We start from the raw sequence: 15,148 nt of genomic DNA, 5'->3' as shown, positions 1-15,148 counted from the left end.
TGACGCAACATGAAAATAGCAGAAAATGACAAAGTAAATTAAAAACTGAGGAAGTACAAGAACTTGTATCAATCCGTTTAGATTTACTAAATGGAAATAATTCAATCAAAAGAAGTAAAACATTCGATACTTATATTGGTGATATAGTTGCGTTAATGAAAGGCAAAGTAGTTTATCAATTCATTAAGAATTACCCAATCCACCAGTTTTATTCAACAACACGTATCAACGTGTCGCATACGGCTACTCATCTGTTATCGATAACGACGACAAAAATAATGAGTAATATGGATGTTTATATAGTAAAATGCATGTTAACAAAATTGAAGTACAAGATCTGAAATCAACCGATTAAAAATACTTAGATCGATGGAAGCACAGCTCTGCTACTAGCATGAACATAAGAAATATTCGGATGCTAATGCAATCAAAATAGGCCTTGCATTTTCTCGTACAGATAGGAGTCATGATTTCTTGGTGAGAATAAAAACATGCAATACATGCAATCGTACACGCATACATTTTTGAAAATTTGGAGGCTTTTTGACGTTCCAAAAATGAGTGTTCGTGCTAGAAGCAGTGCTATGATGGAAGTTATACACCCTACAACAATACTGGGCATATGCCTGCTGTCCACGGGGGTATAACTACCAATAAAAAAAATAGTTTGAATTTCAATGCGCCTACATGGATCGCCGTGCACATTTTGACAGCATACTGAAGTTGGCTTCAAATTAAAATTAATTTTAAATCAAGCGGGTATTTTGAAAAATTAATATCTAGACTGGTTTAGTTTTTTGTCTCCATTTTACATGTGATCTAGTATTCACTTAACACTATCGAAGTTCGACACTTAAAATTTTCATCGATTTGAAACAATCAAGGTAAAATTTTATTTCATTGCATAAAAACCGTGTTATTTTGGTGCTTATCTTTAGATGGTCAAATGTGTTGTTCCAACGTGTGGTAAAACTTACGGTGGTTTTCATAGCTTTCCGACCGATAGGATAACTTTCCAAAGGTGGATAGGAGCTACAAAAGCGTTTGAAGTCAATAACAAAAAGAATGCGCCACACTCATATTATAAGGTGTGCAAAAGACATTTTGAAGCAGCGGACTACACATCAGGAGCAAGAAAATATCTAAAGAAGCGTGCTGTTCCGAGTGTTGAGATACCAAATACGAATTCATTTGTTGATGAGCACAATTATTGCTATGATGGTAGCATGGCAATGTCAACAATGTGCCTCCCTCATAACAGAAAAGTAAAAAAAAAAAATATGTTATGACCGTTATTACAAACAATTATTTTATGTTTGTAGAAGATTGAAGTGGTTTCAATTGAAACGTTTCCACCTGGATATTTTGATTTGAATGCGCTTAGGATGAAAAAAGAAACGGCTTTAGACGATACGACGACGAAAATGGTGACTGATACAATTCCATTCGATATTGATTCGGACTGTCCAAACGATAATGTTGGCATGGAAAATGTTGAACGAATCAAAACAAAGATGGAGGGAAGAATCGAGGAAACATCAGCAACAGTTACAATTCGCCGTGAAGATTATGTTTCTTTGAAGAGAAAACTGCGCTACACACGAACACAATTGCGGATAGTTAAAAACAAGATAAAGGGTAAACAAAAAATCACGAGAAGCCCTCTGTTTGACCACATTATGAAGAATTTGAATTCCGATCAAATCAGTTTCTTGCAATTGTTATTGAAAAATGATGGTCACAACGGGCGGGGTCGAAGATATTCTTTTTCGGAAAAGTCTTTAGCTCTTGCATGGTACAAACAGAGCCCAAAATCTTACAATTTCGTATCAACGATATTTCCGTTACCGACCTATTCGGTTCTATGCATGCATTCAGCGAAAATTCTCTTTGAGGCCGGACTAAATAAAAATCTATTAAAGTTCATCAAGGATACGGTAGCCAATATGTCAGAGAGAGAGCGATTATGTATACTTAGCTGGGATGAAATCAGCCTCAAAACTCATTTGGAGTATTTACCAACTAAACAGTACATCGACGGATTTTTGGATTTAGGAAGTACAAGATCTGAAAAATTTGCAAATCACGCTCTGACCTTCATGATACGAGGAGTTGAAAAATCTTACAAACAGCCGGTTTCCTACTTCTTGACGAATGCTGATATTGGCGCAAAGGAATTGTCTGAATTGATCGAATTGGTTATTAAAGCAATATTAAATACAGGTTTGTGGAGAAACCACTTCTGTGACTATTTTTAACGTCCTTTTGTTCTACTTTTATTTGTATAGGTTTAATAATAATTGCTTCGGTGTGCGATCAAGTCGCTACAAATGCTGCAGCTGTAAATCGACTTATAAACCGAAGTGGTGTCACCGTTGATCACCGTATGAATCTTAAAGGAGCTGTATCTATCAATCATTTTACACGCAAAGTCAAGAAACCGCTGCCAAAACCATCAAAGGCTGAGCTGCTCTCTTACAAAGTAGAGGACCGTACAATTATTCATATTTTCGACCCTCCACACATCATAAAAGGAATTCGAAACAATCTTTTAACCAAAAACCTCAAGCATTTCGTTAAAAGTGATAGAGCCGTAAATTGTAAAAGAAAACGTGTGGCCACTTGGGACGATATAGCCGAGTTTCATGGTTTTAATAAAACTGGCTCGGTTCGTTTAGTGGAAAAAATTACTGACGAGCATATCAATCCAGTCAAAAGGAAAATGAACGTGAAATTGGCGGCACAAGTGTTTAGCAAGACAATGGGACAGAAAATGCGTTCTTGGTCACAAAGTAAAAAGAAAGAAAAGCAAAATAATCATGGACTAGCGAAAAAAAGTGATGTTACTGGCACAGCAGATATTCTTGTTTTCTTCAACGACGTATTCGATAGCCTCAACGGTGGTACAAAAACAGAAAATGATGTGAAAGGAGCAATAAGCGTCGACAGTAATCATGAAAATTTCTGGGAATATGCTGTAACTATGCTTAAAAAAATGGATTTCATATTCAAAGCCGGTGATAATGTTGGTCAAGCAAGCAAAAAATGCAAGATTCTTGATCGATTGGTTTCAACAATACGCGGGTTTCAAGAAATAAAAAAGACACTGTTACAATACGACATTATGTCCTTTTCACCACGAAGATTTAATCAGGATGGTCTGGAAAATTTCTTTGGTCTAATTCGAAGTGTATGCCACATCGCTGTTGCACCATCAACACGCCAGTTCAAAACTGCATTTGCAACTATAATAGTCACAGGTCTCGTTAAAAGACATTCGCTGAAGTCAAATTGCGAGCAAGACTTTGATTCGGGTCTCCTACAAAACGTTCACAAATTTTTTGCTGCCAATCAAAATTCGGATGGTTCAAGTGAGGGCTGCCGAAATCAGAACGGTCAAAGGTATTTAGAAAAAAATGATGACGAAGAACTCACACACGATCCAGACGATTCAATTTGCTCTTTAAAAGACGAAACTCTATCTCATGTTGCAAGCGTCATTTATGCAAAATTTATTAAAGGAGTTAAATGCATCCAATGCAAGACCGATCTGCAATCAAAGAAATTGGGAATGTTTCATCCATCATCTACGTCTGTATCACGAGTTCAAGCAATCATAACAAAAGTCGAAAAAGTTATACCGAAAATTTGCTTTGAGATGAATTTTAAATCCAAACTGCTTGCCATTGTTGAGATGGACGATGCTCTAGGATGCCCAATTCATAACACTCAAAATTCATCGCGTTTCGATTCAATTGCGCTCGATTACATTATTTCAATTTTTACTAAACACGTAAATGAAGTTCTGACCGAAAAAATTTTAGTGCCTACTAATGAGTTCGATATGATACAAAAGAATGCGTTGGAGTATCGCCAAAAAAGAAAAGGAATTGGTAAATACATACCTAAAAATACAAGCGCAATCGAAAAACGTCAAAAATAAATTTCTTTAAAATATTGTTCCATTTTTGTAAATACGAATCCCAAATTTGTTGTTGAATAAACCAACTTTTTGTCCTTCAAATATGTAATGCGTTATTATTGAACAATGTGTATAAAACGAGTTAGTATCCGCATGCATTTCAATACACATTGTTTCGAGGTCGGCTCAGTATGTATCTATTAGCTATAGAGACCGATTTTCGGAATTGAGTATTTACAATAAATTGACCATGTTATTTGTAATGATTGTCGTTCGTTTTAACATTTGTTTTTTGTTTTTAATTTAAAGGCAGTAGTTTGACCAGGATGATCGAGAAAATAACTTTGGTCTAATGTTGCTGTTTTTGCAGTTATAATAGTCACAAGTCTTTTAAAAGACATAAAAGCATTCTCACTTACAATGAAATTGAAATATAAAATGAAATTTGATATGCGTGCTCCCTTTTATACTACTTTTTTATGTTTTAATATCTGATGGTCTAGCGTAATTTAGATCTATGTTCTGATATTTGTTGTTCAAGAGTAAAAAATACCACAAAATTAATTTAGAAGCTGATTTCACGTGTCTTTAATAAGATTTTGTATTTCGGATGAACTTTAAAAGACCCGCCTATTTTAAAATTATTTTTAATTTGAAACTAACTTCAGGATTCTGTCAAAATATGCACGGACATCCAAGTAGGCGCATTGAAATTCGAACTAGAATTTTTGATTGTAGTTATACCCCCGTGCTGCTGTCTGTAACAGGTTTAATGATTTTGAATTTGAAGTTCAATTCCAATCGGAAGTAGAGGCGCCGACTTTACATATGCTTATGGGGGACAGGTTTAGTTTTCTGAAGTTCACCTGCGAAAGTAAATGTTAGAAATCTTGTTTGGTATCTGTACTCCTCAACGAAACGTTAAAGTTGTTCTGTCATTTGGCCTTGTCCTCCATAATTTTTTTCATGAGTGCAATTGCCCCCTTGCTTTCGTATACTAGGCTGCACTGATCGGAAGAACTTTTTTCTGAAAAAATTTACCTATGATGGAAGAACGTTATACAAGAAATTATTCGAAGTAGTGTAGAGCATGGATTTTTCTGTTCAATTATCCAGTCGATTTTATCAGAGCTTGGGGTAGAAGTGTGACAATACTTGAGCTTCTTTCTATTTGTTACCGAATTCGCAGTTCTAACTTTTAAATTAATCGAACTAGCCCGATTGGAATTTGGAATTTGTCATCAGACAGAAGCATTTATTCAATAAATAATACACAATAAATACATTAAATAAATGTGTGTTATCAACAAAGACGATAAGTGTAAGCTCAGTGGTCTAGCTAACGTGAAGTCAGGCCCAGACTGGTCACATGAGACGACTTGTCATATCACAAGTTGGCTTTTGCGATTTTTATTTAATTCGCTATATTAGCGCCTTTCTGAAGCGCTCCTTTTGTGGCCTTTCCTTCACTCAAAGCGGGTATGGCACACGAGATCTGCATGTAAATTTATTTGAATCGGTCAAAAATATTTAGATTAAATCAATTTATAGATTCGATAACTTAACTATCCATTGTCATTAACATGATTACCATCTGTCATCTACCCTGTAAAACAGCCCGGGTCATGACCTTTTCCTATCATCCTGTTCCGAATTAAGTACAAAAGATTCATTGATGATGACACTCTCATTTCAATTAATTGCTGCAAATTGTGTTGTTATTATACAAAATGTGAACCAGCTAAACATGACATTAAACACTAATAACGCCTCTCTATCCATGACAAACCTACCACAAAGAAAATTAGTTTTTAACAGTTGACTTTTTCGCTACTCGCGTTGAAAGACATTCGTTATGCATCGTTAAATATAATTAATTACCCGAAATACCGTAGACAAATAAGCATCATGTTGCGTTTAAGAGTTATACGAGATAGTTATTTTTCTCCACTTAACAATTTTTCTGAAGTGACATGCTTTACCAAAGTTTTATTTTATATTTTGTAAAATTACATTTTTAGAATGGGTTGCGGTTTTTTGTATATAGGGTAATTCATTATTTTATATCCTGGACGCATATTGCTTCAATGTTGCTAATTATATACAGTGGAGGTATAGCATAACGAACGACATTAAGCACGCAGTCGATAATTACAGTCGACTTACTTCTTATTTGTCCAATAACAAAACGCCCATTTGATAATTGATTATAGGTGGATGCACGCGAGCAGCTATTAAAATTTCAATATATATGTTGAATGTCCAGCTAACAATTTGTGCTTGCAACCCCGTTCGATATGCACTTACCTCAACAAAGCTTCAAAACATTATGTATGAGGGACAAACATATGATATTTTTCACATATTTGTTTGAAAACGAGTCTTGTTATACATGACAAAATTATTATCGGATTTATAAATTTCAATCGTCACGAGCAGTTATACAATATCGATGTCCGGGAAAGAGGTATCATTATAAATTATACAATGAGTGGCTAATGACATAAACATTGATTACAGTTTATTCAATTTATTATTGGTCTAAACAAGCGTAATATAACTGTTCTCATGAATTAAATTCCAATTAGAGTCGAATCAGATGATGAAAATTTAATTATTTCATTAGTCACGACATTTACAAACAACCCCCGTTCTATGTACAGAACGACTGTAAATATGTTAGTTTGGGGTCTGTATTAGTTTTAATTAAATTGAATATCTCTTGAAGATTGAAAACCACGAACTAAGAGCCTTAGTCTAAGGCCTCACAGAGAAAATGGATAAAGTCTTAATAGTCTGGGTTCTTATGTCGAAAAAAAACCGTTCCGCGCGCTGGGGTTATCAAAAATTTGACAATGGAATATGATAGAGGGGTCAAAGTTGTGGAACTAATTTTTTTTTGGTGTCGAGAACCGGCAATACCGGTAAAATAATCGGTTTAGTGTTAAACTAAAAACTTGAATATCTTCGTTAAAAAACAACATTTTCGTATAAGGTTTGTTTTGCTTGAGAGCCTCATTCATTGCCGACATTTTATGGAAGAACTTTTTTCTGGGACTGGAAAAATGTCCTAGATATTTGGTGATTCCGAAAAAGTGACCCAAAAAACCCCGCTAACTTTGACCCCAATTTACCTGGCCAAATCGAAACATATTTCATTGATATGGGGCTCTTTGGAAAGCTGAAGACTAGCACTTTCAGATCTAGCCGGCCGAGTATGATCTTTTCAGAGGGACCATAGATACGAGCCTGGAAACTTAGAGTAGCAAAAGTACATTTTTTTTGTGTCAAGTTTTGCATATTCTATAACCTATAAAGTGGTTCTTTTTGATTTTTTTGTAACTAAAATGTGGACGAAGTGTTGCAATGTCCACTAGTAAGTAGAACCTACAATTACTTTCAATCCTGAATGTTCCACCCATTCCCGATCCTAGAAATCACAGATTACGCTCGCTTTCATCAAGTTTTTTTTGGATTTCTGCTGGATTTGTAGTATTTTTGAGGTGAACAGAGGTAAGTTCCTATGATTCTATTATTCCTGAATGCTCCACCCCGTTCCCGATCCTAAAAATCAGTGATTAGGGGCCGTTCATAAATTACGTAACGCAAAAATCAACATTTTTCAGACCCCCCCCCCGGGTCTGTAACGCTAAAAGGGTCAAGTTTGACCCAATTTTGTTAGAACCGTAACGCTTGCCTCATACCCCCCCCTCCCCCCTCTAGCGTTACGTAATTTATGAACGGCCCCTTACATTCACTTCCATCAAGTTTTTTTTGGATTTCTGCTGGATTTGTAGTATTTTTGAGGTGAACAGAGGTAAGTTCCTATGATTCTATTATTCCTGAATGCTCCACACCGTTCCCGATCCTAGAAATCAGTGATTACATTCACTTCCATCAAGTTTTTTTTGGATTTCTGCTGGATTTGTAGTATTTTTGAGGTGAACAGAGGTAAGTTCCTATGATTCTATTATTCCTGAATGCTCCACCCCGTTCCCGATCCTAAAAATCAGTGATTACATTCACTTCCATCAAGTTTTTTTGGTTTTCTGCTGGATTTGTGGCGTTTTTGAGGTTCGCCTTCGGCTCTGTCTGGAAACTTCTCACACGCTAAAAAAGACTTCTAGTCGTAGGTACGACTACGACATGCATGTACTATTTCGGTTAATTTGTTCACCCATTCATTCACTCAAAATGTATTCAAATTCTCAACGCACTAACATAGAAAACATTTGGAGCATCCTTGAATGTAGGTTCTGGGACAACTTGTGTTTTTACAACTTGACGAAAATTCTGAATGTTCGACAAGTGTTAGATTTTTCAGATACCAGGTCCCAAAATGATCTATACGAGACGAGATGACGAAAGTTGCTTCATACAATACAAGCGTACGAATATTTATCCAATTATACTGAAAATGTAACGCTTTCAACTAAGCTCTTCATTTCATTTATATGCGTCCTACTGAGGGACCAAAGAAAAAAATGTAAACCCACGGAAGTGACAGATATGTAAGCCCACGCTTACATTTTTCTGTCGCTTTCGGCCCTTGGGCTTGCATTTTTCAACTTTCGTCCCCAGTCGGCAAGCCTCGACTTCGTGACAAGTGTGTACTCTATTTTATCACATCCGCGAAAACGAGACAACAACATAGATCTGAAGTGTAATTTTTGAATTATACTCGAACTCGAAAGTACGGAGATCGTAAGATTTCGAATATTTTTTAGTCAGTCTACTCTGGAATAATTATTAATATTATATCATAAATAGATACCAAAATAAAACTAAACATTAGCAATGAAAAGAGTTTTAAGTTCAGTCGAAAATCTTACGATCTCTGTACTTTCGAGTAGACCGACTTTCGCATGTAAATTGAGTTGTGCAGCACAGCTGTGGCACACTACACATAGCAAATCTGGTATCGTCGTAAAGCTGCGATCCAGGACAATTCACCTTCCAAATAAGACACTTCTAAGCACTAGGTCGTTGCCTAGATGCTCAAAAGTGTTCGCGGTGGTAAGCAATTTATGTTGAAAAACATTGAATCAATCAAACAAGCTAAAATATGTTCGAGATATTTGACAATTTTTAATCAAGAATAGTTCCTAGAATACGAAATTAACATCAAAGAGTGACGACCTATATCCATCTTAGCTCTCAACATTGAATAAATGCGCTAAAGTATGAAAATATTCTTCTAACATCACGCTTATAAACACAAATATAGAAAGTGTGGTATCGTTCGAAAGGTAATTGAACCTTTAATTTAAACTGCATGGTACGATCTGCATGCTGACACTGTTGTGCAGGAGAGACCCTATGCTCGTTAAAATAGTTTTTCAAAAAGTTTCCGTCCACTTTCAGACCACTTGCCATGATTTATAATCAGTGGACATCGACTAACATTTATCGACAATAAAACTTGAGTTACATTACATTTTTAATTAGCCATCGTTCAAGCACACTGTGACTTAATACGTAACTCTTTCGGCCTCCTCAATCGATACGTAAATAACTATTATTGAGTTTTTAATTGTGAGAAAAAACCTGGAAAATTTCCATTTTCCATAACATTTCTGAATTGAAATTAAGCTTGGATGGAATATAAGTTCCATAAGTAACAAACCATAGATCGTCTCTGCAAATAATGTGCGTCTGTTTCATTATACACTCATTTTACCTGAATTTTAAAATCGTAAACAAGAAATTTACAATTTTTATCATTTAAAATTTGTTTTTGTTTTCGATTTTTTTTGTTCAGGAAATAATGCCATGACGCACTATAATAGTATATGGCAATATATGACTATGAAAGTTCACACATCCAGTAACCTCATAGATAAAGCAATGTGAAAGGTTCAGATCGAAATAACGTCTCCAATGGAGATTCAGCACTTATGGACCGTGTGACATAAAAAACTATTTATGTTTTGAATACACAGATACTTTAACAAGTGGGACGTAATACGCATTTTCCTTCCCTGACTAAAAAAAACAAATTAAAATAAAATTTCCATCCGATCTATAAAAAGGAAGCCGATCAATTTTCAATTAAGTTTTAATTACATCTCCGACATTAACAGTGACTCACAATAATCGACATGCAGTCAACAATTTTCATAGTTTTGATATTTTTAATATTAGCCATGATTGAGGTAAAATTTGAACAAACTCAGACTGTGCTTTAACCGTTCGGTTTGCTTTACTTTCTGTTCTAAACTTCTCTAGTTAATCTCTGCAACGCCACAATATTATGGAAGTTATTATGGTGGAAGAGGAGGTTATTATGGTGGAGGAAGAGGAGGTTATTATGGTGGTGGAAGAGGAGGCTATTATGGAGGCTGTGGCAAATAAATGACCGTTTTGCATTGTTTTCTTTTTGAATTACAAATCGTTTTGTTTTTTGTGAAAAATTAAATGAATTGATTTCTTCAAGTGTATTTTTGTGTAGTCAGTCCTTTGACTGAATGTAGTAGTAGTGTCCAATTAATCACAGCATTTGAAGCAATCATTCAACAACGCCATAGTGTTTGTTACATCGAAAAATTTACTTTTACCAATAAAACATGTCTTCCCTCAAAGTTAATAATAAACTTCCGTTACTTTTTGGTACTGACTGATAAAAAATAAATCCAGTGACGAAAAAGATCAAGTTTTGTTGCAGCCATGCAAAATATGTTGGAATATGAAGTAAGGTTGTTGTTTCTAAGATTGTAAAACAGCAGGTTGAGGCAGTTTTTCAAACTAGTAACCGTGATTTATCAAGAGCTGGCTTCTGTGCGTATTTCCGACGTTGTTTAGGAAAAACGTTGTTCCTAACTTACGCTGAAAGTATTTTTTACGAGGGGTAAATCACTGATTTTATGACAAGGATTATATGGGAAAATAACTATTTGAACATCGGTTTCTTTTCACTGGGTGTGATATTGTCAAACGAAGCGACCCGCGCTACGCAACTTTTATCGAAATGTTAAAGTCGCTCGATTCGGAAGTTGACTCGGTTCTCAACCACGAAGGTTTTCTATTAACACAGCCAGAGATCATTTACAAATTGTTGTATCAAATATTAAGCCTTTCTTACACTAACATTTGACTGCAGAAAATTTTCATCTGTTTTATTTTCACCTCTGCGGTCGATGGTCTTTGGTCACTCGATGATAGAGTTTTTGATCGAAAGGGTAGAAAATTCTTAAAAACAAAAATTTTGACATCCGTTGTGCTGCAGTTCGTACACCGTTAAAAGTTTATCTTTTTCCAATTCTTCGGCAAACAAGACGTTTTTCAAAACTGTAATTTCAAGTAACAAAAAATATTTTAATTTTCATTTTGTATTATACAGAGTGATTATAGCCAACCACATTTCTGAACAAAGATTCAAACTCCTTGTGAACACAGCCTCTTCAACTAATTCTTCTTCTCTTTCGACCGTAATTGCGTCTTTCGCTTTCATAATCGAAATCACTATCACTGTCGTCATCACTATCGCTATCATCATCGGTGTCACTAAAATCAGAAGAACTCTCTCCGCTTTCGTCTTCATCATCGGTCACACTTTCAGAATCACTTACTACGAACGTTTCTTGGTCGCTCTCTTCTTCGCTGGTTTCGTTGCGCTCTTCGTCACTAGCTTCGTTGCGCTCTTCTTCGCTCACTTCGTCGCGCTCTTCCTCACTTTCAGCTTCGTCTCTATCGCTGTCATTAGTATTATCGCTATCATGATGTTCATATCCATCGTATCCGTACGAATTTTCGTCGTACTCATACGCATCGTAGGAAATGTGACCACCCAGATAATCGCCAAATAGGAGTTCAAAAAAGCTGTGACCATTGTAGTGATTGCTTCTATAATATGGTGCGTAATGACGATCAGTGCTGAAGGTGGTATTCAACGTCTCCAATCTCTCCTCGGCGATCAACTTTTCCGCGTTGACCAACACATTTTGCTCACAATCAACATATGGCACACACAATCGATTTAAATGGAAACGAACTGCATAGTACGTTAGGCCGAGTCTAACGAAACCAGAGTCAGCATGCTCACTTGTTGATTGGAAATATTTCGTTGTCATTTCATCAATTTGTTCGACGGTTGTGATATCGATTGTTGTATTTGGTATTAGTCGACTGAAAACCTTGAAGTCAATGTGTGACATGTAGGCAATATCGGTTTGTAGAATAGGTTGACCAGTTTGAATGAGTGTTACAATGTCGTCGAACAGTTGTCGTTCTGTCAAGTTTGTCAACCGAACCATTTCCTCCTTGGTTTTTCGCTCCTTCAAAAGGTGGAGAATTTGTGGGGACACGACATGGTCCATGTTTACATCGGGCATCGGATGATTTAGCAAAATATTCTGCATTTCCAATTGGGCGCTCTGTCAAATTAAAATCATTTTGTCAGAAATTCAGGCCTGGCAAAGAAAAACGGTCTTACCGTAAATCTGGATACAACATTAACGAACGTTGGACCAAACTTATTTACTTTCTTTTCGCTGAACGAACCCTTCAACGCGTATCTGAATTCATCCAAATTTCTTGGCTTCGCCTTGACCATTTTATCTAGGTCTGTCATCGATGCAATGGCATTTTTGTCCGGAACATTTTTAGAGAGGTTGAAAATAGCGTCACGAACTTCGCTTAAAACTTGTTTCAGTAGCTCGTCGCTCAGCACGTAATCCTTCCGCAGCAAATCGGTCGAAGCTCTGGTAACATTGTATCGATTTGTTCTGTTTGACCCAACAACGAGCGGTGTCGAAGCTTTGCGGTCGAAATATTCGAACATCTGACCGATGGCCTTTAACCGTAGGCCAACTGCATTTTGCAACCAATTTTCTGCTGTCGATGTCAACGTTACAGTCTTCCCGTCCGGTGCGATATCGATGTACTCATTTTGTGACAATTGTTCGATCAGTGCTAGCCAATACTGGTCGGAATGACTCCGACCCGACCCATAACGACGATCCCGTTGTACTTGCTGCAGTCTTTGATCGTATTTTGCGATTAGAAATTTTTTGAGCAAACTTTTTTCGGTGCTGACGCCGTTCAGCGTTAAACACTTAATCGCCTCCAGTAATATCTTTGATTCGATGGAAAAGTCGTAGATACCGTTGTCGTCGATATCTTCGTACAAGTCAGTCAATCTCCATGAACCAAGGCCGATTGTACAGTTGTCACAACAATTGGGTCGCGGTGTTGGTAATGTGTTTTCGCCAAAATATTGGAGAATAGTTTTTCTGGAAAAGAATGGTTTATTGGACGCATTTTATTGAAAATTACATCAACTAGTTCTCTTACCTGCGGCATTGGGTCGAATACAAAAAATCGCGCATTTTTGCCCCAAGACTTCTCAGATAATTCATGATCACCGCCGACAATTCTCGCTTTGTCGATTCGACCTCCAAAAACCAATCGTGCAGCTCAAAATCATCGGGTGAGAAAAAGGTTATGACTTTCGCGGGTTTCCCGTCACGGCCAGCTCGTCCTACCTCTTGATAGTAGGATTCTAGATTTTTCGACGAACCATAGTGGATGACATTTCGAATGTCCTTCTTATCTATACCCATTCCAAATGAGATCGTTGCCACAATGACCTTCAATTCGTCGTTCAAAAATTTGTCCAGAACTTCGCTGCGTTGAGGTATGCTCAATCCAGCGTGATAGTGGTCACAGATTATGGCGTTGTCTTTCAATTTTTTTGCGATCTGTTCCGCTTCTTTACGTTTGAGAACGTAGACAATTACGCTGCCATTGACATCTTTTATCAGCGGCAATAGATCACCCATGACCGTTGTTTTACGCTTGACAATCATTTCTAAATTCGTGCGATCGAAACTCGTCATTATCACTCTAGGTTCGTTGAGGCCCAGAAGCGTAATTATGTCGTATCGGACGTTTTCGGTTGCCGTTGCTGTTACTGCTAAAATTGGCGTGTTTGGCAATTTCTGTCTGAGGACATTTAGTTTACGAAAATCTGGCCGGAAATCGTGGCCCCATTGACTCACACACTGAAACCGATTAAAAAGAATTTATCAAAACCGTTGAGTTCCATAGAGGGTCGTGGAAAAACTTACGTGAGCTTCATCAATAGCCACCAGTGCCAGTTTGCTCTTTATGATTGACAATAGTTTATCTCCGTTCCAGGTTTGTAAGTATTCCGGGCTGCTATAAATAATAGCAAAGCTGCCCATCTTAATCTTATCCAAAATTTTTGGGTCTTTCTGAGCACTGCCAACCAAACACGCAGAAATGCCTAATTTCGTCAGATCGTGGACTTGAGCTTGCATTAATGCAATTAGGGGACACACCACCAGAGTTATTTTCTTGGAACGGACTGCAGTAAATTGATAACAGAGAGACTTTCCGTAGCCCGTGGCCATGACCGCACACACATCCCGTCCTTCTCTCAGACTTTTAATGATATCCCATTGTTTTGCTCGGAAGCACTGGTGACGAAATTTCGACTTCAAGCATTCCAAATCTTCCAAATCAGGCTCGCCATCCTCTTCAAAAAAATGTGTGAGATCAGCATCATCGATAGTTTCTATTGTTTCTGCATTCTCTGTGATTGATTGTGCTCGCATGGAAACATCCGGTGAATTTTCACTGCTTTTTAACTCTTCGGCCTCCAGAAACTTTAGATCGTCTTCCGTCATCGAACTTAGTTCGTCATCGAACTCATCGATATCCATTTTAGTTTTTATGTTCAACACAAAACTACAAATTGTAACCAAACAGAATCAAAACAATAAAATGTCAAGCGTGCGCGTCGTAGTTTTTGTTTTGCATGGCAAGAGAGTACTAGATGATTTTATAGTGAGAGTGGTTAGAATAGATTCTAGTCCGGGGTATGTTCATTTTGCAATGTAAAAACCGCGAGATTGTTATGATAAAAGAGTAGTAAACTAATTTATACTGATAAAGTGTTTTTGATAGAGAAAGAAATATTTTGACAAATACCCCAAGGCAAGTTGTAATAAACTGGTCTTCGGTCCTCTCACTCGCATCGTAAGATGTTGAAAGAGAAGCAAATACTTTGACAAGTACCCCAAGTCAAGTTATAATTAACTGGTATTCGGTCGTCTCGCTCCGATCATAACACTTTATACAAAATTATCAGTAAGGTTTGTATAGATCAAGTCAACGCACTTCAAGCATGAGTGGTACTCTAAATAGGATACTGAAACTTGACAGTATGCCACACAACTGACAAACACTGTAAAAAGCTTAAAC

The 15,148-nt window shown here is 36.9% G+C and overlaps 1 protein-coding gene and 1 long non-coding RNA gene across 2 annotated transcripts; both read right to left on the bottom strand.

Annotated features, from left to right (window-relative positions):
• Window positions 1-2,972: 2,972 nt before the first annotated feature.
• LOC119080823 lies at window positions 2,973-3,860 on the bottom strand. The gene is made up of 3 exons (XR_005088382.1): window positions 3,642-3,860; window positions 3,436-3,550; window positions 2,973-3,378 (listed from the first exon to the last, which is right to left on the bottom strand). It is a non-coding gene; the product is annotated as an uncharacterized LOC119080823 (long non-coding RNA).
• Window positions 3,861-11,215: 7,355 nt separating this feature from the next.
• Window positions 11,216-14,718, bottom strand: LOC119080670 (Werner syndrome ATP-dependent helicase-like). Its single transcript, XM_037189101.1, has 4 exons — window positions 13,990-14,718; window positions 13,214-13,923; window positions 12,354-13,152; window positions 11,216-12,294 (listed from the first exon to the last, which is right to left on the bottom strand). The coding sequence occupies exons 1-4, from the start codon at window positions 14,605-14,607 to the stop codon at window positions 11,323-11,325; spliced, it is 3,099 nt and encodes a 1,032-aa protein (XP_037044996.1). The 5' UTR covers window positions 14,608-14,718; the 3' UTR covers window positions 11,216-11,322.
• Window positions 14,719-15,148: the final 430 nt, after the last annotated feature.

Source organism: Bradysia coprophila, unplaced genomic scaffold, assembly GCF_014529535.1.
Source record: "Bradysia coprophila strain Holo2 unplaced genomic scaffold, BU_Bcop_v1 contig_350, whole genome shotgun sequence".
Lineage (NCBI taxonomy): Eukaryota > Metazoa > Arthropoda > Insecta > Diptera > Sciaridae > Bradysia > Bradysia coprophila.
The sequence above is the reverse complement of the archived record's forward strand: the minus strand, read 5'-3'. Positions and strand labels throughout refer to the sequence as shown.